The 27356-nt window shown below is 39.3% G+C and overlaps 1 protein-coding gene and 2 long non-coding RNA genes across 11 annotated transcripts in view; 2 read left to right on the top strand and 1 right to left on the bottom strand.

The window, feature by feature from the left end:
- Positions 1-27356, bottom strand: part of LOC309700860 (protein NLRC3-like) — a 57850-nt gene that overhangs the window by 11805 nt on the left and 18689 nt on the right. For 8 of the 9 annotated variants that reach the window (XM_082524737.1, XM_082524738.1, XM_082524740.1 and 5 more), the window contains one exon: positions 26208-27222. The exons of the other annotated variant lie outside the window; for it this stretch is intronic. In XM_082524737.1, coding sequence (XP_082380863.1) covers positions 26681-27222 — 542 coding nt within the window. In that variant the 3' untranslated portion in view covers positions 26208-26680. Of the gene's footprint in view, positions 1-26207; positions 27223-27356 lie in introns of those variants that run through there. 9 annotated transcript variants of the gene reach the window in all.
- Positions 1285-2148, top strand: LOC309700897. Its single transcript, XR_014274794.1, has 3 exons — positions 1285-1465; positions 1552-1669; positions 1801-2148. It is a non-coding gene; the product is annotated as an uncharacterized lncRNA (long non-coding RNA).
- On the top strand, positions 10878-17482 carry LOC309700888. Its single transcript, XR_014274785.1, has 4 exons — positions 10878-10965; positions 12688-12720; positions 16776-16935; positions 17155-17482. It is a non-coding gene; the product is annotated as an uncharacterized lncRNA (long non-coding RNA).

Below are 27356 nucleotides of genomic sequence, written 5' to 3'. Positions count from 1 at the left end.
AGCCCTACATGAAGGTGCCAAGCTGTGTTCCTTGGAAGTGAGTCCAACTGAATTGTCAGAAAAATTGCTTTATGATCCGAGACATCTGCTACCCCAATTTTACAGTCTAACACTCTGTGACATTCTTCCTTTTGAATAATAAAAAAAAAAAATCAATCCAGGTGCGCACTGAGTGCGGAATTGAGTAATGTATGTAATCCCTTTGTGAATGGTGCAGTAATCTCCAGACATCCACTAGTCCCATTTCCTCAAGTGTCAAGTTTAAGTGTCTGTTTATATGTGTTTTGTATCTAGTTTGACTAGTTGTGTCCAAATTATAATTCAGTATTACACTGAAGTGTCCTGCATAAATACAAAGTCAAAGAGATCTTTAAAGAAAGTTTTGGGGCTATTGGGTGGTGATTATATAAAGACAAGAGTCAAAATACTATTTTTAGTTTTGCCCTTCACAATGATGTACCGTCCTTCTTTATCTTTTATTTCTTTAAAGAGGTCAAACAACAAATTGTTCGCCATAAGAATGGCCACCCCTCTTTTATGGCTGTTGATATGGGAGCTATAATATGTTTTACTATATCCAAATTTCTATAATTTCCATTGTGGTGACAAATGAGTTTCCTGCAGAAAGATTATATTCTTATTTTATTTTTCAATTTTTTAAAACTTTTGATTTGATTTCCCAGGCCATTAACATTAAGCAACATTATTTCCAGACACTATGACATAGTATACTGTTGTGAAAATGAAATAATCCTCCACCACTGACCTTTAAAACAAACGAAACCTAAACCAAAACGCGGTTGAACTAATAGATGAACAATTAAAGAAAGCTGCAGAATCCAAAACTTGAACAACACTGCAGTATGACTCCCAATATGAAGTAAATGAGACACCCCCATACAATTATGAGAGAGAAAGCCTCACAAAAAGTGAGGGCCCTCTCTTAGAATCAGTGAGAACCACGATCTGAGTCACACTCATCCTATCTTAAGTTGTTGGCTACCTCAAAGTAGAGCGATTATATACAACTTGAACCGTAAAGAACATATTAATTATTCGGGAGAGCCAGATACCTATTTGTAGTGATGTGACGTTCTGTATCGAGGCTTCGAAGCTTGTGTCGAGTAATGGAGGGGGCGTTTCCGCGATGCACGTATCGAGGCTTGCTTCATTTATGGGAGGAGCTGAAAATGATGACGTCCGAAGCCTCGCTGCCTGGCTGTACCACGTGACTGGTTCATGAAGTGGTTCGAACTTTGCCGCGAGATATGACAGAGATACAAACCCCTCAGACTTCATTCAGAATGTGGGTGTTTGATGGAGAGTTGCGGTTAGTGAGAGTTTGGAGACAGTTTGGAGGTTTAGGAGAGTGAGGAGAGAAAGTCAGGAGAGAATGGAGCCAGCTAAGAAGAGGAGGATGTCCTCCCCTGTGTGGGAACATTTTGATCTTATTCCTCCCAACAAGGTATGTAAATTTCTACAGAAGATGTATTTTCATAATACTGATGGTGCAATACAATTTATGTTAAGCTGTCTTTACTTTTGTACAAGGTGAAGTGTTTGCTATGTGCCAGGGAGCTGGGATATAACAACAACACCTCATCCATGCTTAGGCACTACAGAGCTTTGCATGAGAATAAGGGGGACACCGATTGTGGAGCAAGACCAGGTGAGCCATCAAATGCAATGATAATACAGCATGCAGTAATGTTACTAAATGATATAACAATATTATACAGCTGTTATAAGTTACGTGTGTGATATTTATATTTGTGCTTTATCTTTATTGTCTTTCCTCAGGAGAACAATCTCCAATAGATGAAGACCTGGTTAGCATGGTGATTGAGGACTCCCAGCCATTTAGCATTGTGGAGGACAAAGGATTTAAAAGATTTGTTAAATCATTAAATCCTAGCTATGTTCTCCCCACTAAAGGTTATAAAAGCAGTGAAAATTTAGCTTTTACTGAATAAAATGTGAACAGGCAGGACTGAGGCTCAAAGCCTCAGTGTGTAGCTGTCCATACCTCAACGTTACAAAAGCACAACCACTGTCCACACCCCAACCACACCTCACCTCACAGTAAATGATCATTTCCATTTTAAGCATTTCCAAATGATCATTTTCCATACTGCCAGTATAAATATACACAGTGTAATGCCATCACTACAATATACATGTTTTACACACTCCTTTTGTTGTTGACATTTACAGGCTGTGTGCAAAAGGCCACACTCTTCAAATTCATGCCAACTAATATTTTTACGTCCAGTAGGTGTCCTACTAGAGCAAATGAAGCTTCAAGAAGCTTTGCGCTGGGGTGAACCAATTGGATGAAAAGCTTCAGTGCTTCATGAAGCTTCACCTGCCCATCACTACCTATTTGTAGTTTTCTGTCCCCACACTTATAGAGTATCTATAAAGTCAAACCTGTCATGGTTGGCTGTGTGGCAGGCAGGCAAGCAGGAGTGGTGGACCCAAAATGGAGAACTCAGACACGGAAGTGAAACTTAAAGCGGAGCTTTATTGCTGGGAAAAACCTCGTACTAACTAAACTCACCAAAAGACAAATAAAAGTCTGAACAGAGGAACTGAGTACTGAAACACTGGAAAAGAAATACTAAACTGGAGCAGGTGACTAAACACCAGAAACACCAAAGCAGACCACACAGCTAGTTGAGGGTACGACACGACAGGGAACACAGGAAAACACAGGGCTTATATACACAGGGGAGTAATCAGGGAATGGAAAACAGGAGGGAGACACAGCTGGGAGGGTTTGGGCTAACGAGACATGGGGAGCAAAGCTAGACACACTGAGATGAGGCACAACCTTTCGCAATAAAACGGGAAACAAGAAACAGACACAGACTTGACACTGAACTGAACTTACACTAAATGAGAGACACAACTTAAGAACTAATCCCTCACAAAGAATAACTGAAACATAGAATAATACTAATAAACAAAGCATGACAAAAGGATCAGAATACAAACCATAATACAAAGGAATATAAGAACTGAAAATGCTGGGTCAAAATGACCCAGGACCGTGACAAAACCCTCCTCTGAAGTTAAGTTGTTCTGCGCTGGAACACTTGTAGTTTGTCGCGCACTGAATGGCTCCGTCGTTGCTTCTCCGGGTCACGGGTTGCCATGGTGACATTTGCTCCAGTGGCTCTATCAGAGACGTAGGGTCAAATCCTCCTCTTTCACATGGCTCCTCCACCCTAAATCCTCTCCGCTGCATTTCTCATACCGCTTCGGCCGGACTTTGGTACACCTGAGGGCCCGTGTCCCTGTGAATCTAGAGTTTTGTTAATGGAGATCGTATGCCCTTTTGTTTAAGTGTGCTTTTCACTTCTCTATATGCACGGGACTGTTGTACTACCGTAGCAGTATAGCCATAGTCAAAACCAATGGGCTTGTCTTTCACAAGGATCTTCTTCTGCTATGCGTTTCTGAGGACTGTTTCCTTTGTTTTGAACTGAAGAAAACAGACGACAATGGAACGGGGAGTGGCATCAGCACCTGGCCTAGGACCGAGAGACCGGTGAGCCCGTTATATTTGTGGGTCAGTGCCATCAGGTATTAGCCTCTCTCTTCGGATCAACAAAGCTTGTATTTATTCTCGATCTACACTGAAGGTCTTCTAGCTTTTCGGTCAGTTTCCTCTGCTCCGTTAGCAATTGTCTCAGCGCGTCGTAGGCCACCGCTGACCAGTTTTCGAGCCCCGCCACTCGTGTTTCGGCTTCCTTAATACTAGCTATCTGCTTTAGTGATCCCTTCCTGTTCTTCAGTCAAGTCCCTGTGTCTGTCTTGTCTCTCTGTCTTATGTGTCTGTCATTGTCAGATTTCCCCATTTGGCATGTCTTCACATTCAGTTATATTTCCCTTTGTTTTCTCTGTATGTGTATTACGTACATGTACATATGTGTGTGTTAGTTCCTCTTTTTTAATCATCTCATGTAGAACTAATTTTTTAATTTGGCAGAAATATGGCCGCAGTTTGAAATGAAACTATGCCGGCTGTAGAGTAGGCGAGAATCAAGAATCTACTGAGATTTTCATTTAGACAATTAAGAAACATTTTTTTAAATGAATTTTTTATATGTAGTAATAATATTCCAATGAGCTTGTTGAATTTGTGGAGGAATGTCTGTGGAATCACACAGTGGGCTGAGATGAAAAGAGAAATCAGTTAAAAATTTAGTGTCAACTAGTAAGCATGAATTTTTTAAATTATTTTTCCAGATATCAAATTTTTTCTGTAATATAAAACTGTAATTTATGCTAGAAATAATTTTCCAGTCCAATCAGGCGGATCATCAATTAAGAAGTGCACTACAGCAAAACACACACAGACACACAAAAACACAATTTTACTGTGCCTTAACACAGTATCATAAATCTAATTATGATATGTGATAGTCTATTAAATAACAATTTAACTATGCTTCAAAAACATATTACAGCTTTTTTCAGTCTGTTGAACAATAATCACCAAAGAAGGAGAAGCACTACCATAAAACTTAGTGTAAAAGCGCAAGAAAGTTTAAGAGGCTTACAAATGATTGCTTACATAAACGTTGTGTTACAAGTCGACGTTGTTCATATGAGTCCGTCATCATGAACAATGCTATGATTTGTGCTGTTTGTGCTGGAACTAAGCTGCACACAGGTGATATTAATCCGAAAAAAATAACACACTGCTTCCATTACCTTCACATGGAGATTCACACGAAGACAACCAGCTGCACCACCAAGTTTAGGAGACAGACAGTAAAACTTTAAAAAAGGAAACAGTGAGAGTAGGAGGAGTTTGTGGGAAAGCGGGGGCTGGGGAACATTAGTAACTGATTAGTTTATAATCAAGTTCTGTGTTTGGGAGTGGAAATGTTTCTAAGCATCTGTAAATGTTTGTTGGGGGGTTTATAGAAGCCGAATCATTTTGTGTGACAGTTAAAGTCAAACATACTCGTAGTAGAGAGAGACTGTCTCTGCTGATCAAACAGGTCTCACTGTAATGTCTCTTTAGTCAGACTCACAGCAGCGTCTCTTCTTTCTCCACAAACTAAGAAGAGCAGGAGCACCAGCCCCCATCATGTACACTTTCTACAGAGGCACCATCGAGAGCATCCTGTCGAGCTGCATCACTGTGTGGTTTGGAGCCTGCAATGCGTCCTGTCATAGAACCCTCCAACGCATAGTGAGAGCTGCAGAGAGGATCATTGGTGTCTCTCTCCCCTCCCTCCAGGACATTTACAGCACCCGTCTCACTAAAAAAGCCCTTTGCATAGCGGCTGATCCCACGCACCCAATGCAAAGCTTCTTCAAGCTGCTGCCGTCAGGGAGGAGACTGCGGAGTCTCCAGGCCAGGACCAGCAGACTGAAGGACAGCTTCATCCATCAGGCTGTCAGGAAGCTTAACTCCCTCCCGATTCTGCCCCCTCTCCCCTCTTCTCCTCTATGGTCTCACTGAACTCTGTCACACACACACACACACACACACACACACACACACACACACACACACACACACACACACACACACACACACACACACTCTGACTCACTCACTGGCCTGCACCAGTTACCAGTCACTTTGTGGAGCATTGGACTGCCACTACCTCATAAGACTTTGTTGTTATACTATCTCTTACCGTACATTACTAAATCTCCATTTGCACTATTTGCCTATTTGCACTACTCTGCCTAGTTTACACTCAATGTCATTTACCCTTACCTGAATATTGTATATTGTATATTGCATAGCTTTCTTGTTAATTTGTATTGTATTTATTTAAATTTTTACTTTTTAATTATTTTATTTGCATTTTTTAATCACTCTCTTATATTTAAATGTTCATTTGCTATTTCATCTAGGGTTTGAGAGTAACGAAATTTCTATTCTCTGTATGTCCTGTACATGTGGCAGAATTGACAAATAAAGTTGACTTTGACTTTGACTCTGTCTCTGCTACATTACTGACTGCAAGCTGTCACATTTACATTTAGTAAATACTCCTTATACCACTTATACACTTTTATTTTATTACACTACAGATTTTCTGATGAAGAAATACGGTATATATATAGGCAACCTGATGAAGCAGTATTTCACTTCAAAAAACTAAGAAGGAAGCACTGCAGTGAAGTTACAGCTGAGTTTACCTGCATTCAACTGGTGATGCAGAAAATGTTTTATGTTTGAAATATAAAGTCTGTTTCATACTGCTGGAGTTGCAGCTGATAAAACATTACGACCCTGGAAATTGTGGTAAAAAATATTAATATCTGATTTCTGATCTTTTTTGTGACCAAATCCTACGGACTCTTTATGGTTATTATGGGATGGTCTTACAGGTGGAGGATGCTGATATTTTTCCTTCTCATCTTTTCTGACAGTTTGAATGTTTCCAAGAATGAAATTCAAATTGCGAAATCTCCTGGAGGTGAGTGACTGTTTTCCTATAATTGTTTCTTTGGATTCTAAATCACAGTTTAATGTAGTAAGACATTAGACCAGTATTAAGTAGAGGTAGAGTATAGTTATTTTAACATAAATTCTGACTAATGGAATTGTCCAATTTCAGGCACCAAAACTGAAAGTGGAATACAGAAAACTACTGTGAGAGAAGAGTGTGTGTTTCCACTGGTATTTTTTGGTGTGTTTGTCATCTATCTATTTATAAATAATACCCAGCCAACATGTATATATGGGCCCCACCTGGTTTTTGCTCGGGCTGGATGGGTACCATGTGGGCATGGGCTCAAACTGGGCTTTTTGTATGGGGCCTACTTGGGTTCTTCACATTAAACCCATATGGGCCATCCCAAGTGAGCACTTTTAGTAGGTCCTAGCTGGGTCAAACATGGGAAACACTTAACTTGGTCCAAAATGGGAAACACATGTAGGACCCACTTGGGTTTTCCACCTGGGATAGACATGGGCAAACACAGTCATTTAAGGATAGGCTGTTGTTGTGTGCCCCAGGTGGGGCAAAGTTAGGTAATCAATATATGTTTTAGTATCGATGACACAGGTGGGCCCCACCTGGTCAAACTAAATGGGTCGCACATGGGCAAATGCAAGTCAGACCCTGAAAACATGTCTATGTGGGCCCCAGGTGGGGCAAAGTGAGGTAATCAATATATTTTTTTAGCACTGATGACATAGGTGGGGCCCACCTGGTCAAACTATATGGGTCGCACATGGGCAAATGCAAGTCAGACCCTGAAACATGTCTATGTGGGCCCCAGGTGGGGCAAAGTTAGGTAATCAATATATTTTTTTAGCACTGATGACATAGGTGGGGCCCACCTGGTCAAACTATATGGGTCACACATGGGCAAATGCAAGTTAGACCCTGAAAACATGTCTATGTAGGCCCCATATGGGTTATGTTAAGTTAATATGGGCATATATTTTATGTGGGCTCAAGATTGTTTAGTATATATGGGACCCACTTGGGTTTCTCACATGAAAGCCATATGGGCAAAACCAAGTGGGAACATATAGTAGGTCCTGGCTGGGTCAAACATGGGAAACACTTCACTTGTTTCAAAATGGGAAACACACGTAGGACCCACTTGGGTTTTTCACCTGGGTTAGACATGGGCAAACACAGTCATTTAAAGAAAAGCGTTTGCTGTGTGCCCCAGGTGGGGCAAAGTTAGGTAATCAGTATATATTTTTTAGTACTGATGACACAGGTGGGGCCTACCTGGTCAAACTAAATGGGTCGCACATGGGCAAATGCAAGTCAGACCCTGAAAACATGTCTATGTGGGCCCCAGGTGGGGCAAAGTGAGGTAATCAATATATTTTTTTAGCACTGATGACATAGGTGGGGCCCACCTGGTCAAACTATATGGGTCGCACATGGGCAAATGCAAGTCAGACCCTGAAACATGTCTATGTGGGCCCCAGGTGGGGCAAAGTTAGGTAATCAATATATTTTTTTAGCACTGATGACATAGGTGGGGCCCACCTGGTCAAACTATATGGGTCACACATGGGCAAATGCAAGTTAGACCCTGAAAACATGTCTATGTAGGCCCCATATGGGTTATGTTAAGTTAATATGGGCATATATTTTATGTGGGCTCAAGATTGTTTAGTATACATGGGACCCACTTGGGTTTCTCACATGAAAGCCATATGGGCAAAACCAAGTGGGAACATATAGTAGGTCCTGGCTGGGTCAAACATGGGAAACACTTCACTTGTTTCAAAATGGGAAACACACGTAGGACCCACTTGGGTTTTTCACCTGGGTTAGACATGGGCAAACACAGTCATTTAAAGAAAAGCGTTTGCTGTGTGCCCCAGGTGGGGCAAAGTTAGGTAATCAGTATATATTTTTTAGTACTGATGACACAGGTGGGGCCTACCTGGCCAAACTATATGGGTCACACATGGGCAAATGCAAGTCAGACCCTGAAAACATGTCTATGTAGGCCCCATATGGGTTATGTTAAGTTAATATGGGCATATATTTTATGTGGGCTCAAGATTGTTTAGTATATATGGGACCCACTTGGGTTTCTCACATGAAAGCCATATGGGCAAAACCAAGTGGGAACATATAGTAGGTCCTGGCTGGGTCAAACATGGGAAACACTTCACTTGTTTCAAAATGGGAAACACACGTAGGACCCACTTGGGTTTTTCACCTGGGTTAGACATGGGCAAACACAGTCATTTAAAGAAAAGCGTTTGCTGTGTGCCCCAGGTGGGGCAAAGTTAGTAATCAGTATATATTTTTTAGTACTGATGACACAGGTGGGGCCTACCTGGCCAAACTATATGGGTCACACATGGGCAAATGCAAGTCAGACCCTGAAAACATGTCTATGTGGGCCCCATATGGGTTATGTTAAGTTAATATGGGCATATATTTTATGTGGGCTCAAGATTGTTTAGTATATATGGGACCCACTTAGGTTTCTCACATTAAAGCCATATGGGCAAAACCGAGTGGAAACATATAGTAGGTCCTGGCTGGGTCAAACATGGGAAACACTTCACTTGTTTCAAAATGGGAAACACACGTAGGACCCACTTGGGTTTTTCACCTGGGTTAGACATGGGCAAACACAGTCATTTAAAGAAAAGCATTTGCTGTGTGCCCCAGGTGGGGCAAAGTGAGGTAATCAATATATTTTTTTAGCACTGATGACATAGGTGGGGCCCACCTGGTCAAACTATATGTGTCACACATGGGCAAATGCAAGTCAGACCCTGAAAACATGTCTATGTGGGCCCCAAATGGGTTGTGTTAAATTAATATGGGCATATATTTTACATGGGCTCAAGATTGTTTAGTATATATGGGACCCACTTGCGTTTCTAACATCAAATCCATATGGGTGGGCATCCAATGTAGGTCCTAGTTGGGTTAGTGATGGTAAATGTGTACATTGGTTCAAAATGGTAGCACATGCTTATGTGAGGATTCTTCTTCTGTGAAGAGCCTGAGAAAGTGTTATTTGAATAAAGGAGGATTTATTTCAAACAAGCCCATCACAGATTGCGCACAACCCAGGGAGTTCTGAAAGTCAAATTGTAAAAATAATCTCAAAAGAAAGTATGAACATAACTCTCTTTTATAACCTGCAGACGGCACCCACGTGGTACCATTCTCTAAGAAATCACCCTAACTTTAACATATTTGGCACAACCTCAGTCTATCACTTTTGCTACCCTTACGTACAGTCAGATGTTCTTGACCCTTCATTTTTGACCCTCTCAGTATTTAGCCTTGGCTAGCAAATGTACTCAAAGTCCACATTGAGACCTCAAGATGTTATGTGTTATCAGACACTACAACCCAGCTGTCAAGTGAGACTATAGGAACTTTGGTGTTTTTGAACATTCAATGTTACTCAAAACACTCTGCACACTATTCCAAATAACTGGTTTGAAACTGGTTACTTTTTAATTTTAGATTTCATTTTATGTACTTAATGTGAACTCTGCATGGTAGGCTGCATGGTGAGGCTCAGATAAGATAAAATAAGGACTTCATGATTCTTCTTAGGTAAATTCACTTGTCACAGCAGCAATAATAAGTGATTAAAACGGACACAAGAGTAGAAAAAAAGAAAAGCAAAAAATACGAATAAAAAACCTAAGATAAAAGTGAATTACACAGACAAAATCCAGATTTGGCATTTGCAAATTAAGGATTACTGGTTGTTCAAACAATTAAGACTATTTACTTGAGCAAACATGCAGTTGAGGATTTTTAGTAGATCAGACACACTCTACTGTATTAGAGAAAAGACAGTTAGTTACATGGAAGATGGAAGTTTTGGTTAATCAGATCCAGTAAAGCTCCTGAAGTATATTACCGATCTGTTAAAATGTTACTCTTCAAACTTGTGCCCTCAAATTATATAACCAGAAATAATTTATATTTTCTTTGAACTAGTGGAAAGGAGAGGGAATGGGGTCTTTCAAGCAGTCACACTTCAACTGTGAAACTCCCTTGTCCTTATGGTGTATTGACACTATTGAAACTTTTCAAAACCAGTCTAATGTTAGAAGAGCTTTTAGGTAAACTGTTATTCTTCTTCTTATCATTATTATATTTTTATTAATTATATTTTTATTATGATGTTGATTTGGGTGACACTTTTTGATAAATATTATATATTACTTTTTAAAACATATTAACCATCCCTATGCTTAAAAAACTTTTAAAAATAAAATTGTTCTTTTAAACTTGTGCATTGTTTGACTTTTAAAATTTTTGTATCAGGTGTAAAACGACTTTTTAAATAAAGTTGTTTTTAATGTGAGCAGCTCCTATTGGCTCGTTTAAAAAGAGGGAGGAGCAGATTGCACCGCCTAGCGTCTAGTCTTCGCTGTCTTTCGTCTGTTGCGCCTTTTCTCTCCCTGGTGTTTAAGAACGTGGAGGACAAAAGGATACCAAAGAATCGAAAACTATGACAAAGGTAAATACTTAAAGTTTGATACGTTTTCATCAATGGTTATTTTAGTAACTTTCTATAGTCGTCCTAAACGGTATAAGGGGGAGAAGCATAACATCTTTAGCTAGCAGGTAGAACTGGGTTAATTTGCTGCATTGTCTTTGGCAAACATAATTTAAAGTTAATTAAAAAACTCTTACTGCCTATATTCTACTCAATAAAGTTCATCTTATCTTATTCTGTTTTCATTGCACCATTCTCTCTATACAGTTTTTGAATTTACACACTATAACGTACACGGCAGTTTTTTTCTGTGCTTCTGCAACTGTTTCTTGGGTTTTCCTATAAGGTTTTTGTAATTAATTTAAAAAATTTATATTATTTTTTTGGCTTTAGTGGATTCCTGCTCAGCTAACTCGGCCATTATGCACTACCCAGTAAACAAAATGGCTGAACAGTATCTTAAATGTCTGAACATGAGCTAGTCATACCATGTTACGTAATATTCATGTGCAGTGTAGCAAGGTGATTGTTTAAATTACAGGAGTAGATGCCTGCAGCTGAAACGGTTTTCTGATCTGAATACGGTAATGTTACCAGATATGCATTGTACTATGGGAAAACGGTGGTGGATCAGTGTGTAAAAAGCCCCCAAAAGAAACACACAGCGTCTTTAGCTCAAACACTGTCTGATCACTCTCTTAGATACTGTGCTGTTCCATCTAGTTATTGGTTACTGAGAAATGTTAGGTCATTAATTAATTAAGAGAGTGCAGCTGTTCAGATCAGATGGTGAAGTAGGAAAATGCAGAACATGTTATTATAGCTGAATGCTGTGTAAAATACTAGTAATAAATCTAACTCCCATTTATGGCTTTTACTACTGTGGGGCTAAATAAAAAATTACAGACAATGAAATCTGCTACAATTACAAAGCTTAAGTTTAAAACAATTATTATATATTAAGCATTTTTTTGCTCTTTTTTTTTTTAAATTCTTTTTGCTAATAATGGACTCAATTTTATTATCAACTTCAAAGACCTATTAAACTTTTAAACCATTAAATCCAGGAAATTAGATGCCCGTAAATGTACGAGACCCTCTTTATGTCTAGTATCCCCAAATATTTAATAATCCTTTCTAAAAGTACACAAATTTTGTTCTTTTCAATTAAATATTGCATGTTCAATGTATTCTTGAGCAGGTAAAAATTCCACTAAATTAGTTTTTGCATATTTTTAAGTATAATCAAATTTTTATAGTTTGCGAGTACTTTTAATTTGGAGATTTTGCCACTTGATTTGAAGTTTGGATAGTGCTTTATAGTAATTTGTAAATGTTTTGAACTCATCTGGCTTCTTAATAATTTAATAAAAAATTAACAAGCCATGTAATAATTTGAAAACCACTAGGGACCACTTATAAAAAAGTAATTCCTTTTTTACTTAAAGGAATTTAGGATTTATGTCTGTCAAGTCATTTGTTCTGGCATAAGTCACCATTTTGATATATCTTCCTGTGACTTTAAAGTCTGTCAGCTAGTTAGATACATTTTTGCACTGCTAGTGTTTTCTGCTTGAATTAGTCAGTTTATCATATAAACACATGCAGTGCCTTTCAAACTTTTAATTACACTGTTCATTTTGTGCATTAGTAAGAGAATCTTTTATATTGAATTATCCTGGGAAAAAACAAAAATGTTTGTATTTTCTCATGCACTTTCTTTCATTTCCTTATCACGTTTAGATTCTTCAAGATCACAAGCACCATCTTTGACATGTAAGTAACTTTCATATTATTTGTATTACTTATTATTATTATTATTATTATTATTATTATTTTTGAAAAGTGATGGTCTTTGGGGCATCCTTTTTTTTTTATTGGTATTAAGTATATATATTTATTTAGGCACAGGAGGCAATGATCTATTTTAAAATTTAACATTTATTTAATTTTCATCTTTTATGCTAACAATAATGCCAACAGTGTTCTCTTCACTTGACCCACAACTCTGACAGTTTTGGTCCTCTGCTCTCCTCACAATTGGCTGATTTCCATCTGAGCTGCTACTGTCAACTGCATTAAACTGATTTTACATTGCCTTGTTATTCTAATCTTTATCTGCGTTTTGGACTCCAAACATTCACACCTGCTGTTAGTAACCAGAGCTCACAAGAGTGTAAGGCGTGTAGTTCAATAAAGTGATCGATGTGTTCACTAGCTGATTTCAATAAACCGGTAACTTATCAAATCCATATTTTATAGGAAGTACATTACTGATAAAAGTGGTAATAAACACGGTAACCAATAAAAATTTAAATTTCCTGTTATAAAAAAAAATACTGCAGTGAGCTCGGTTTTCTAACACCAGGTGTGAACATCTACAGTCTTTAAGCGCTGGTAAAGATTTAAAAATAAAAGCATTCAATAACATAACATTAAACAGTAAATTAGTTTGATGGTGTTGACTGCAGCAGCTCAATGTTAATCAGCTGATGGTGATGGAAGCAGATGAGCGTTTTTCATCATGGTTGTTAGTGATGTGTTGGTCAAAACGAAACGGCTCTTTGAAGTGAACGACACAAGCGTGTTTTTTCTCTCTCTCTCACCCTCTCTCTCGCACTTTTTTTCCGCTTCACTCTGCACGCGAGCCTTGTGCTTTGCGCTGGGAAGAGGGGGGAGGGGCGGTTGTTACACACGCAGTAGCACAGTAACAGAGCAGGAGGGAGAGAGAGAGAAAGAGAGCCAGGGACAACAACGTCACATTAGAAAGGTATAGTAATCATCCACAACTATTTTCAATTGCGGATGATAAAGGATTCAGAAAGTTTATTCATGCAGGCCCATATGACAGAGAATGTGCATCTTCTGTTTGTTTTCATATTATAATTTATATTTAATTGTGTTGTGGTTTGCAGTGTTTTGTGTTGTTTCACTTTAAATTTGTTTAAAAGGAAAAAGCTGAAAATTTAAATAGTTAAAAGTTGAAATGTAAATAGTTGTTTTTTTTGTATTATATGATTTATTTATTACATTTTATGTGGAGAGAATAAATAAAAGTATATTTACGGTGGCTGCTAGAGACAAAGCACGTACAAACCCCAAAACACGTAAAAACTCCATAGCACGTACAAACTCCAAAGCACGTACAAAACACAACAGAAGTGCTCCAGGATGCTAGGCACAGTGTTGAGATTTTGTTACCTAGTGGCTACACAAGCCAGGAAGTACCAACGACCGGATTTGGTGTGTGGTAGTAACAGGTAAATGAACAGCTTTTGGAATTTTTTATGAATATATATGAGTGCTTGTGTATAAATACACAAAAAATACACATATGATTTCAATTGTGTAAATTAAGTGATCTAGATAGCTCTGTTTTGGAAGTTCAGTTGACGCTAGAAATGGGTTTTGGAGTTTGTACATGCTTTGTCTCTAGGGGCCACCATATATATTTATATATAAACATATATAAATAAAACCACATTTCTTTTTTTACATTAGTAATTCCTTTTGTTCATAATTTTATATTGTTGTTAATAATAAATTAATTAAAGCAACAAAACAACCTGAAGAGCCGGTTGGGAGCCGAAAGAGCCGGCTTTCTAAAAAGAGACGAAAATCCCATCACTAGTTGTGTAATATGCTGGTATTGATATGATCAAAAATGAACTGAGTTGTTTCGTATTCTATAGAAATTGTACATCTAATTAATAACAAGGCTTTCTGCTGATGTTATTAATTAAAAATTTATTGTTTTATTTTTAAGCAACAACTTTTTAGCATGCAATCAGTCCATGCTGTACAGGACAGATTTGTAAACTGTGCATACAAAAATAGACTATTTTACAAAATTGCTCTTTCAACAAATGTAAATCACAGCAGATTTTTTTTGTTGTAGGTGCACTGTCACAACTAGAAATGTGGGGGGAAGTCCTCAAAGTTGAAGGCAGAACAGGAAAATACATGGAAATAACAATTTTCCTTTAAATGGTAAATGGCCTGCATTTTTATAGCGCTTTTCTAGTCCCTAAGGACCCCAAAGCGCTTCACACTACATTCAGTCATTCACCCATTCACACACACAATCACACACTGGCGATGGCAAGCTACATTGTAGCCACAGCTGCCCTGGGGCGCACTGACAGAGCACATCAGTAAAGGTCGATCTGGATACTTGATAACTGTTGGTATAGGTATGACATGAATTTGAATCTCCATTATCACAGGTTTTAATTGGGAGGGAACATGCAGATATACAGGAGGACTATAAACAGCAATTCCTATTGCATACAACTGTTTTAGAAAATACCAACAACACTGTTAATTTATCACTTGCTGGTCTATAGACTTTACAGTGTGGATGGATGGAAAATCCATCTGGCTCCACTCTGGCTGAATTGGTGCTACAAACAACTCTGCGCTCGGCTTTCCTGGCTGTGTGTGGATTTATACTTACACATCCAAATTTTGACCCTATTTTTCTTCCTTTCAGCTGATTGGTCAATTTCATGTCAATCACCAATTAAACAATCCAATCAGAGAACATCTCCAGAAGTTGATTCTGTTCATCTGGACGTAGCATTTTCAGTGGGAGAAAATGCTGCAAGCGCTACGTCCAGATGAACAGAATCAACTTTTGGAGATTTACTTACCTGGATGATTGAGCATGCATCAAGACAATCAGAGAACAGATAGGTTTGGCTGTTGGAGGGCTGCATTACGGAGCTTCAGGTCCTGGAAGAATAAATTCCCTTTTACATACCAGACCAGCATTTTTCTTCATTAGCACGAAGGAAAACAGTCTGTGCGTGTCAGAGTTCTGTGGTTTTTGTGTCACAGGGCTTATAATATGTGTAAAAATCTGGCCAGGGACCATCACATCACACTGCTATCATATTTTTCTGTTGCTATCATGTTTTTTTTCTGAGATGTTGTTACTTTTATGACAGATGTAACGAGAAATCTTCCAGAAAGTTAAATTTTTTATTCTAATCAAATATTTGATTCTGATAACAGATAAAGATTTTTTTTTTTACTTTTGTTCTGCTATTTCATAGTTTATACAAATTTTGGCCAATTCCTATTTATTTTAACCCTTTAGCCCCCAAAAAGTCGCCAGCGACAGGTTTTTCCAAACCTGTCTCGTCAAACCTGAGCTCTGCCAGGGGCCCAACACGCCTGGACTTTTAGAAGAAAAGAGATGTCCGAAAATAAACCACAGGGTCAAATACTTAATTTTGTTCAGTGTTTTAGAGTTATTAATTTGAATTGACTAATTTAAATATTTTATCCATGTACATTTTGATTGCCTTTAGTAAAAATGGCAAAATTTCAATTTCTTTTTTCTTTCTGTTATTAATCCTTGATTACATTCATATAGTATACAGTAGAGGAAAAAACCTACCAGACCTACCAGTTATCCTGCGTAACATTATTGGGGATAAAGGGTTAAGGAAGCGCAATTAATTTTTTTAGTTTAGCTTGTGTTTACTACCATTTTTTTTTTATCACCACACAGTAAACATTAAGTAATATGTAAAGTGTCCATTTATCCTCCATTCCGGTCCATTATCTTAAGCTTAGGCTGCTGCCCCTCGACCCAATCCGGTACTAAGTAGAGAGGCCCAGACTTCGCTCTCTCCAGGCACTTGGCCCAGCTCTTCCGGGGGAATCCCAAGGCATTCCCAGGCCAGCCGAAAAACATAGTCCCTCCAGCATGTCCTGGGTGTTCTGGGTCTCTTCCTGGTGGGACGTGCCCAAAACACCTCACCAGGGAGGCATCCTAACCAGATGCCAGTATCTAATCTGTCCTTTTTGTATGTTCCCCTCAGGTTGCCATGGTAGCAGATACAGGGGAAACAAGTGTAGACGATGCCACAAGAAGGATGATGAAATTCCTCATATCACCTGAGCTGGCTGTGGAGTACAACATGCTTGGCCGACATGGGGAAAAAAAGTTCAGAGATTTGCGTCTTTTTAATGTTGTGTATGGTAAGTTAGTTTCACTTGAGACATTTGAACTTTAGAAAACTAAACTTTTTTAATAAAGTGTTTGAAAGTGTAACTGAGATTGGTTATCATGCAATTTGTATATATTTTTTGAGGCAATAAAGTGAAATAAACATTGTTCTTTGAAAATCATCACCAAATGAAGTAAGCTAAGATTAACTTTACTTTGGCTTGCCCGTTTTTCTTCTTCTTCATTTGCAGAGGCACTGAAGAATTATTTAACATCAAAAGTCAACTTGCAAGAAGCAGAGAAGGCTCTGTCCAAGTGGTTCAGTGGAGCTAAAGACAGAGGAGGACCGAGGGCTGCAAGGGTACAAAATAGACTTACGGCTCTGTAAAAAAACAAACCCTGCTGATTCAAGATAAGCTTTTGAGTTTTCCATCTGACTTTTTCCCCATGTTGCTACAGTTCCAAATATCTAAGGAATTTTGCTGTAGTTTGACATTTCTAGTTTTTAAACGTTTACGCACTTTGGAATACAGTTACGTAAAATCACAGTTGTTGGACAAAATAAATGTGAAAAATGTTGTTTTGTGTACCCTCGTGATTTTTGAAATGGTTTTATTTACAAACTAGATTTTGTTTGCGGTCAGCTTTAATATATTTGGTGTCTTTGTGTCACAGAACCCGTATTAGCCGTCTGAAAAATTGATTTTGTGACTGTTTTACTACATGGGGCCCACTCAGTGCCAGAACTTAGTCAATTCAAACTAGAAATAAGATGCAAATACAGAACCCACTGCTAATGCCATTCCAACTTTTTAGCTCATGTTTTCCTCATGTTGTACCCACTAAGAACTTGAAAAATGGGGCCTAGGTGGGTTTCAGTGTACTTTGCCCAGTTGGGGTCCATTTAGTTCCCAGATTTTACCAATATAACACCGAGATGGGCTTATAAAATGGGGCCATTATGGAACCCGCGGACAATCCCACTTAAAACCCACTTTTTAGCCTATGTGGTACTCACATGGTACCCACAAAACAACTTGAAAGGTGGGGCCTGGGTGGGTTTCTTTGTACTTTGCCCAGTTGGGGTCCATTTAGTTCCCAGATTATACCAATATAACACCGAGATGGGCTTATAAAATGGGGCCATTATGGAACCCGCGGACAATCCCACTTAAAACCCACTTTTTAGCCTATGTGGTACTCACATGGTACCCACAAAACAACTTGAAAGGTGGGGCCTGGGTGGGTTTCTTTGTACTTTGCCCAGTTGGGGTCCATTTAGTTCCCAGATTATACCAATATAACACCGAGATGGGCTTACAAAATGGGGCCATTATGGAACCCGCGGACAATCCCACTTAAAACCCACTTTTTAGCCTATGTGGTACTCACATGGTACCCACAAAACAACTTGAAAGGTGGGGCCCGGGTGGGTTTCTGTGTACTTTGCCTAGTTGGGGCCCATTTAGTTCCCAGATTTTACCAATATAACACCGAGATGGGCTTATAAAATGGGGCCATTACAGAGCCCGCGGACAATCCCACTTAAAACCCACTTTTTAGCCTATGTGGTGCCCACATGGTACCCACAAAAACTTGAAAGATGGGGCCTAGGTGGGTTTCTGTGTACTTTGCCCAGTTGGGGTCCATCTAGTTCCCAGATTTTACCAATATAATACCGAGATGGGCTTATTAAATGGGGCCATTATGGAACCCGCGGACAATCCCACTTAAAACCCACTTTTTAGCCTATGTGGTGCCCACATGGTACCCACAAAAAACTTGAAAGATGGGGCCCAGGTGGGTTTCTGTGTACTTTGCCCAGTTGGGGCACATTTAGTTCCCAGATTTTACCAATATAACACCGAGATGGGCTTATAAAATGGGGCCATTATGGAACCTGCGGACAATCCCACTTAAAACCCACTTTTTTAGCCTATGTGGTGCCTACATGGTACCCACAAAAACTTGAAAGATGGGGCCCAGGTGGGTTTCTGTGTACTTTTCCCAGTTGGGGCCCATTTAGTTCCCAGATTTTCCTAACATAACACCTATATGGGCATTTAATATGGGGCCATTACGGAACCCGCGGACAATCCTATATGGGGCCCATTTTTCAGCCCATTTCCAAACCATATGGGCCCCACATATAAATGTTGGCTGGGTAACAACTGTATTAATTAATAATTGAATTGTATGCTTTAAGCTCTTCCAGATGATAAAAATAAACCTGTCATGGTTCTGGGTCATTTTGACTCAGCATTTTGAGTTTCTTATGTTTTGGTTTTATTTTGCATTATGGGTTATATTCTGATTCTATTGTTGTACTTTGTTGGTTATTATTATTATTATCCTGTGTTCTGGTTTCTGTTTTTGTATTTTGAGCCCTTCTATTCTGTGTGTAGTCTATGTCTCTGTGCCTGCCCTGGTCCCATGTCTGTGATGTCATAGTGTTTGCTTTAAGTTTTGCCTGTCATGTTTCTTGTTTTACTTTGAAAGTCTGTGTCGATGTGTCTAGTTTTGATTCCCTTGTCTTGTTAAGTCTGATTTCTCTCAGCTGTGTTTCCCTCCTGTCTTATATTCCCTGATTACTCCAGTGTGTATTTAAGCCCTGTTTTCCTTACCTTGTATTGTGTTGTACCCTCTTCATGCTGTGTTTTTTTTCCCTTGTACTCCTGTTAGGTTTGTAGTGTAGGTTTCTTAGTTCCTGTTACCAGTTTAATTTCTAGTTTTGCTTTGAGGTTTTGGTTTGTTTTTGTAAAGTCTATTTTCTCAGCAATACAGCTGCGCTTTAAGTTTAACCTCCCGTCTACGAGTCCTGCATTTGGGTCCAATCCTTCCTGCCACACAGCGAATCATGACAAAACCAAGGAAAGTGGAAATTTTTCAACTGGTTGAATGTATTGCCTTGCATATACTAAAAGCAGAAAACCTGTCCAAATTTGAACTGTGTAAAGTGAATCACTCATAAATATATATTATGTCTGCAGGAGACAGCAAAGAGGTTTGCCCCTGGAACTGGTCTCCATACAGAGATCGCTGTTTCATTCATGTTCATTTATGTACAGATGAAAAGTTCTGGGATGATGGTGAGTGCAGGTCTACTCAGCCATAGCGCAGACAGATGGAAATCACCATAAATGCAGACACCTAAATGCTATTGCATTTAGGTGTGGACGAGTAAAACAGATTTACTCACGCAACGTCAAAGGTGTGCGCTGTTTTTGACGTTGCGCTTTGTGCCATGTTATTGTTTACATGAGATGAATTTCTACAATTGGCAGATACAGACAAAATACTGTTTCTGTTAATCTTACTATCTGCAGTTTTTACACACTTACATATACACATGCAGTTACTATCCCTCCATTTAGTTTTAGGGACATTGGAGAAAAAAAACATGAAGATGAACTTTTGCGACTTAGGCCGTATCATCCTTCGGAGGCCGCATTTGAAGGCCAATTATGTCACAGCCAGGCAACGAAGGCTGTCCCAATTCGAAGGCTGCTCCAAATGCATCTTTCATTTTCCCAAATTTGACTGATGCGTCGGGTATATCCTTCGTGGCCCAAGCTATCCTAGAATTCATAGCACGGTCAAGCCAATTCCAGTTTCCAACAATGTCGGCAGCTACTTAGTTTTAATATTACTCTTTCTGGGTCACAAAATAAATGTTTAAAATATTTTCAGGCGAGAATGTAGCTGTGAAAACTTCAAATATCTGCTTGGTTTATCAAGACATCACATATTTGCAAAAGTCCTCAGACATTTTTGGAGACATCTGTTAGCCACCATCAAGGCTGGACTGGGACAAAAAATCGGCCCGGGCATTTTGACTAGAGACCGGCCCACCAGGATAAAGATTGAAAATGTGACGTCATTCAGGGGTAAAACCGCAAAGGGTTCTGGGAACTTGTGGCAAGAGGTACTAGCGCACGCAGGCTTTCAATTGAACTCAGTTACACAGCGATAAAAAGAAACCCAAAAAATAGCAAGAAGCTGTTGTATTATTAACTTCAATAGCCGGTCACATGGCAGCCACGGGTAAAGAGATCGTTTTCTTTTTTTATCGGATTACGTCGTTGAAGAGAAATTTTTTAAGCCATGTTTCCGAAGTAAGAGCCGACGGATGGTCTGAATATACCAAATATAACGTCTCAGAACACTCCAGCTCACATGTTAGTCTGCTCCAAGCATTCCCACAAAGGTCAGAGTTTTGTAGTAGTTAATACGTCATTTTTCTTAACATAATTGGTGAAATAGGTTACAAGCAAGTCTGGCACTGAACAGAAATTGTTGCGCTATGCTCCTTTGTTTATTGTGCATAAATAGTGAATTGTCCTGACACAATATTGCGTTTCGCTTCTGTTATTATGGTACATTGACAAAAACATATACTTTTATTCACAGGATAAAACAGTTGTTTTGTATCACTAATTGTCCAGTGCGATTACAACATACAATATTATTGTCACTGCTACATTTCTGTAATGCTACCAGAAATTATTTCCACTACTAATTAATTACCGTTGAGCTCAAAGGTTATATTAATAAACGGTTAACGAATGTGTATTTATGACGACGATTTGTGAGACTGGTAAACTTACCTTCGTTCGTACGATGGTCTTTCGTTCTACACGGTGCATTTCAAGGTCCTGTACCCATCCGTCGGTAAACTGTACCTGGGCTTGTTGCAGTGACCTGAAGTTACTAAACTTCATGAGTGTATGCACTCACTCCAAGAACCGTATAATTATAAATCTGAGCGTGGTGAAAGTTGGGCAGCACGCTAACGTCCTTTGTCCCTCTGTGTGCTCGTAAGGGTCTAACCCTTTCACACCTTTGATTTTTTCCTCGTATCTTTTCTTTGTCTTTTCGTCGCGTCTGTCTTTGTACGGACCGGCATTGTTCTCCTTTTGTTTTGTACATTCCTTTTTTGTGCGGCAAAGAAAAAACAAGAAGGTATTGGAACCGGAGAATGAACGTTTTGCGGTGCTGCAAATGCTTGCATTTGATGCGGTACTTGGATTGTTTTGCCACTAGTTCCCGGCATGCAACGCGCGAAAATCACGTGATTGCTAAAAAAAGGGGGAGGGTGCATCCGGCCTCCTCGGCTGTAATTGGTCCAGCTAGGGGTGGGTTTTTATAATCGATTCATCGATTAAAATCGATTCTGGCTTGGATAACGTAAAATCGATTCATTAAAATCCTGAATCGATTTTTTAATATAAATTTATTTTGTCCGAAATGCCAGAATCTCTGGTGACATCTCACAAAATTTCAAGAACCACCAAACAGTAAATGAGAGCAGGTACAGGGATTCTGCACATAGACTTAAACACACAGCGCGACCCGCGGATCAGAATCAGTTAGATGTCGCCTTTCTCACAGTCGGGGCTGAAAGCCGACAGCTCGCTGATCCGGGTCCGCGCTTTGCGTTCACGCCCTTTATGCGCTGATTCTAAAGCTGTTAGTTTGATCTCTCTCCAAACAATATTGACCGAATCAGCAGCAAAAGAAGATCCAAACGCTTCACATAAACATCGTCATGAATTCACTCTTTTACTGTTTTGCTTCCATTGCGATGCGCAGCTCTCTCTCTCTCCCTCTCCCCCCCCCCTCTCTCTCGAACAGTTTCGCTTTCTTCATTATTCGCTTGCTTGTTACACAAGTCTACTGTTGCTTACAGCGCTGTCGGCCGCTGTTTTTTCCCCTTTTACATTCTTCCGAAAAGAAAACCTCATTTCTGCTGTTCAATACTGAACAAATTGAAACTTTTTAAAATTATTCAAAATGCAAAATGCTTAGCCATGTCTCTAATAAAACCGCTGTAACGTCAGAGGTAATGTTGATTAATTAATGGTTTTCTTTCGTTTTTGATGTACTGCAGAATATTTTTATAAAATCCCAGGCCAGGAAAATCACCTACATGTTTTTCTGTGTTTTATCTTCAGCTACTTTGACACAAAGGCATCTGCTGTGATGCTCACACCTTGGATAAAGTCTTGAGAGTGTCAGCTTCCTTTTTATAGATACAAAAATATGTAAATGTCCTGATCTGAATTATATCTCTGACTGTCAAAATTTCCCAGATTTAAATCGAATCAAATCGAATTAAATCGAATCGTGGATCGAATCGATTCGGGACCTTGTGAATCGGAATTGAATCGATTCTAGAAATCAGTGACGATACCCAGCCCTAGGTCCAGCCCAGAGTCGATCATGACCAATTGGCCAATCCAACACCTTTCATTATATATACCCTTCCAATCCATCGGCCCATAAAAACAAAAAATCGCCAGCGGCCCACCGGGCAAAGGCCCGGTATGCCCGATGGCCAGTCCAGCTATGGCCACCATCCTTTGGAGGCTGCCAGGTCGAAGCTGATCAGGAGGTCGAGGCCCACTAGAGCCGGCGAGAACACTGCACTCCCAGAACATCGTGCCTTGACCTCCCGGTCAGCTTCGACCTGGCAGCCTCCAAAGGAAAGGATCTCGCAAAAGTAACTCGGGATCTCGCAAAAGTTCATCTTCATTTTTTTTCTCCAGTGTCCCTTGCGGGGCTCCGTACATTACAGTTGTGAGGCTACACCAACCAAAATACTGTCTTTAGTTATACATTTGACATGCAAAGGGAAAGGGACAAATTATCAACTTGGAGTCAAACTCTTTTACATTTAGGCATTCCCTGAAAATTCATCATATTTTGAACATGTATAAGACAGAGATGGCACGATACCACTGTTTTATGTCCGATACTGATATCACAAATTTGGATATCTGCCGATACCGATATGAATCCGATAGTGTATTTTATAATGAATAAAACTGTTTTTTTTAAATATCTTGCTGCATTTTGTAGAAGTTCATACTCAGGTTTTAAAAAACAAAACACTAAAGCTATTCTGTTAAACCTTTATCCAAAAAATACACTGCACCCAAAATATTCCATAGTTCATCAATACTGATCAATCTAATAAACTTAAAACTACACCATCCTCCCTATTTTGGTATTTTCAAGAGTACTTAACAGAAACATTAAACAGCCTTACTAACAGGGTTGCAAACTCCCAGCAAAAACAACAACAACAACAACAAAACAGGGAACCACCCCCCACCCTCCGCCTCATGATGCTTAATCAATGTAACTGACTTTAATTTCATGCATGTGTAAAACAAATCCACAGAAATCAATTATTTTTCTACAATAATTAAATAGATTCAACATCTTTCTTCAACAGAATTGCAGACTGCACAGATGGTAGCTTCCCAAAGGAAAAAGTACTGTAGCTTACTAGGGTATATATTAGACTTAATAGTTACTATATACGATAATGTACTTCTAGGGCTGGGCGATATAAACGATATATGATAGAAACGATATAAATTTGGCAAACGATAGATAGCACATGTTGATGATGTCATCAAGCTGCGCCTGTTTTGGTCGAAAGCATAGCTGCGGCTACAACCATTATCATCTGCAAATTATGTCGGGTGACAGTCATAGCAAAGAGATGAAGCACTTTTGAAATATGGGGAAAGCGAAAAACTGCACTTCCTCCACTTCCGTAACGTTGATTCATTAATGTTGAATTCTCTTGCAGCTGCTCTGTTCCCATGTTGTTGCAGTATATTAATAACTAACCTCGTATTGTGGATGAATAATCTCAGTTGTTCTCCTGACTGAAGTTTGGCCCGTGTATAGCATCCTGCTATGCGATTGCATTTGTCCCTGACCACCAGAATCCCTCACGTTAACTTTCGAGTGGAAAAAAAGTTGGCGTTCATCCTCCAGCTTCACTGTGCTAATGTTATGCTAACATAGCTGTGTAGCAATCACGTAGCACAACATTATATACCAGGTAGTCCAACTTCAATAACCCTGCAAACGGCACTGCTGTTTAGTTTTCTGTCTTCATTTCATTGTAGCAGAGCTGTACATTTGAATTAGTTTCAAAAATCTCAGTCAGAACATGGTATGTCATGTTTAGGTGGAAACTAGCGAGCTAACTTCCTGTTAACTTCTAACTCCGTTAAATTTAATAAATTCTGTTTTCATGGATGCATGGATGTTAAACTTAATTGTTACACCCGATAAAGCAGCAACGCTGATGATTTTGTTAAAGATGAAAGAATTTAGACCGTTTTTAACTCTCTGTGTTCGTTTGACTTTGGGACCTGAAACGGACGGAGTTTTGGACCCAGATTACTCTGCGAAGCTCCTCACTACGGCAGCTGTAATGCTCTGGCAATCCATCAAGCAGTGCGGCTTACCAAAGTTGTACTAAAACATTTTTTAACAGATTTCTGCACACCCAAATCGGTTCGAGGTCCTTAAGCACAACCAGAATTCATACATAAGGCACACTCTTGTTTTTTGAGAAAATTAAAGGATTTTAAGTGTGCCTTATAGTGTGGAAAATACATTATACAGAAGAAAATAATATATCGTGATATATATCGTTACCGCACGTGCTTCAAATTATACCGCGATATGGATTTTAGGCCATATCGCCCAGCCCTATGTACTTCTATACATTTTACATCAGATGAAAACTTTGGTTGTAAGATTCAGATAATTATTTATTAAAAGCTAGACATTTTAAATGATAATAAGAAAGAAAATTATTTCTTTATGCCCACCTTTCCCTGTTAATGCCCTATCGGCCCCCCTGGCTAAACTTTGCTAGACCCGCCCCTGCACAGTTACCAGCCGTCAGCTACGTAGAAAAGGTGTAGATGTAGAAAGTAATAATAAATAAATTATAACAACAGCTTATCAAGATTAAACGTGCCATTATTGTTTATCTGCTGGTTTTCTGGTGCAAAGTGGGCAATAAACAAAAAAGAGATGGGACTCACGACAGAAAAGCCGATCAGCTGATCATTGATCAGTTTCATGATTGAAATAGTAACAGGTGAGGGAGGGGGAGAGAAGAAGAGACAGTCGGTCCATATATCGGTTGGTAAGCTTAACGTGGGAAGGCTTTACAAACATTCAGAGATAAACTTACACACTTGCTTTACTTCTCTGGGATACCTTTCTCTGAGATGAAATGGCGGTTTGGTAGCAAGGCTCCAAATGCTCAACCAGACCGCCGACAGGTCTCGCACGCCACAGCCGCTCTATCACATGACGCATACTCCTCCAACGTGCTAAGGTCATAAGCTGGGTTACACTATGTTGCAAGTTTTGTGATTTGCTTTTCTGATAGTTAATGGATCGGATTACATTTTTTATTTCTCTCCAGTATTCGATCTATCTATTTTTTCTGCTGATAAAACAGGAAAGTCAAACTGTAACGTGCAGGCTAGTCAGACAGTTTTATTTTTAGATTGGAAACTGAACAGGCTTACAATGAAAGTAGAAAACTGGAAACCAGGAAGACAAAATAATGATTCAGCAATGTACAAAGCTGAGAACTAATACATTTATAACTGTTTTCTAAAGGATCATTTAATGCCATTACAGGCTAGCTAAAGTCTAGCTATCGCTTCATCATTCTAACAGCAAAAGTAAAAATCACAATGAGCCCTGGATGCTCATTAAACTTGTAACCATAGACAATAATGTGTGAATGTCTCTGAGCAGTTTGTAAATTCATCTTTTGGGTAACTGCTGTTCAGTGATTCCATAATTTAAAACTGTTTAAAACATTAACTGACTGAATCCATGAATCTGAAAACGTGTTTCTGAGTGAAAGAGACAGACATGTACAGACTATCTGTTCAACAGTCAGAGCGTTTCTCTAACAGGAGGAACCTCTTTACACTCAACTCAGCACAGAGTAACTGAGGAACCAGGAAACCAGACTGTAAATCCAGGATAAAGAGGTTCAGTGAATGTGGTGTTGAAGGTGTGGAGGTGGATCAGAGTGTCAGAGGAGACTCTGTAGAAGGACAGAGTGCCAGCAGGATAATCCACATACACTGCTACTCTGTTAGAGACAGAGGAGGAGGAGGATGGGGGGTACAGATATGTTTCTCTGTTACCGTGAACGACAGAGTAACCCTTAACATTAGAGGAGAACAGACTCCAGGACTGATCATTCCTTCCAAACACACAGTCTTTACTGTCTCCTTTTCTTCGGATTGTTCCATAGCTCACCGATATTTGAACCTCTACTTTCCACTCGACCTCCCAGTAACAGCGACCAGTCAGACCATCTCTACACAGCAGTTGAGGATACTGGTAATCAAATCTGTCTGGATGATCAGGATATGAATGAACCTCCTCAACATGTGTCACCTTCCTGTTGTTGTCAGACAATTTGAGATTTCTGTGTACTGTGTTTTTGTCGATTGTGAGTTGACAGGAATCTGATGGAGAGAACAAACACAATCCAGCTGCAGTTATTGATCATTGATTGACACTTTGATGATGACTCCTGACATCAGAGATGTGAATGAGTGATGTGACAGTTTGAAGATGGTTGAATGTTTTTAATGAATCA

This window comes from Aulonocara stuartgranti (assembly GCF_965226115.1).
Source record: "Aulonocara stuartgranti genome assembly, chromosome: 23".
Classification (NCBI taxonomy): Eukaryota; Metazoa; Chordata; class Actinopteri; order Cichliformes; family Cichlidae; genus Aulonocara; species Aulonocara stuartgranti.
Note: the sequence above shows the minus strand (reverse complement) of the source record. Positions and strands in the feature narration are given on the sequence as shown.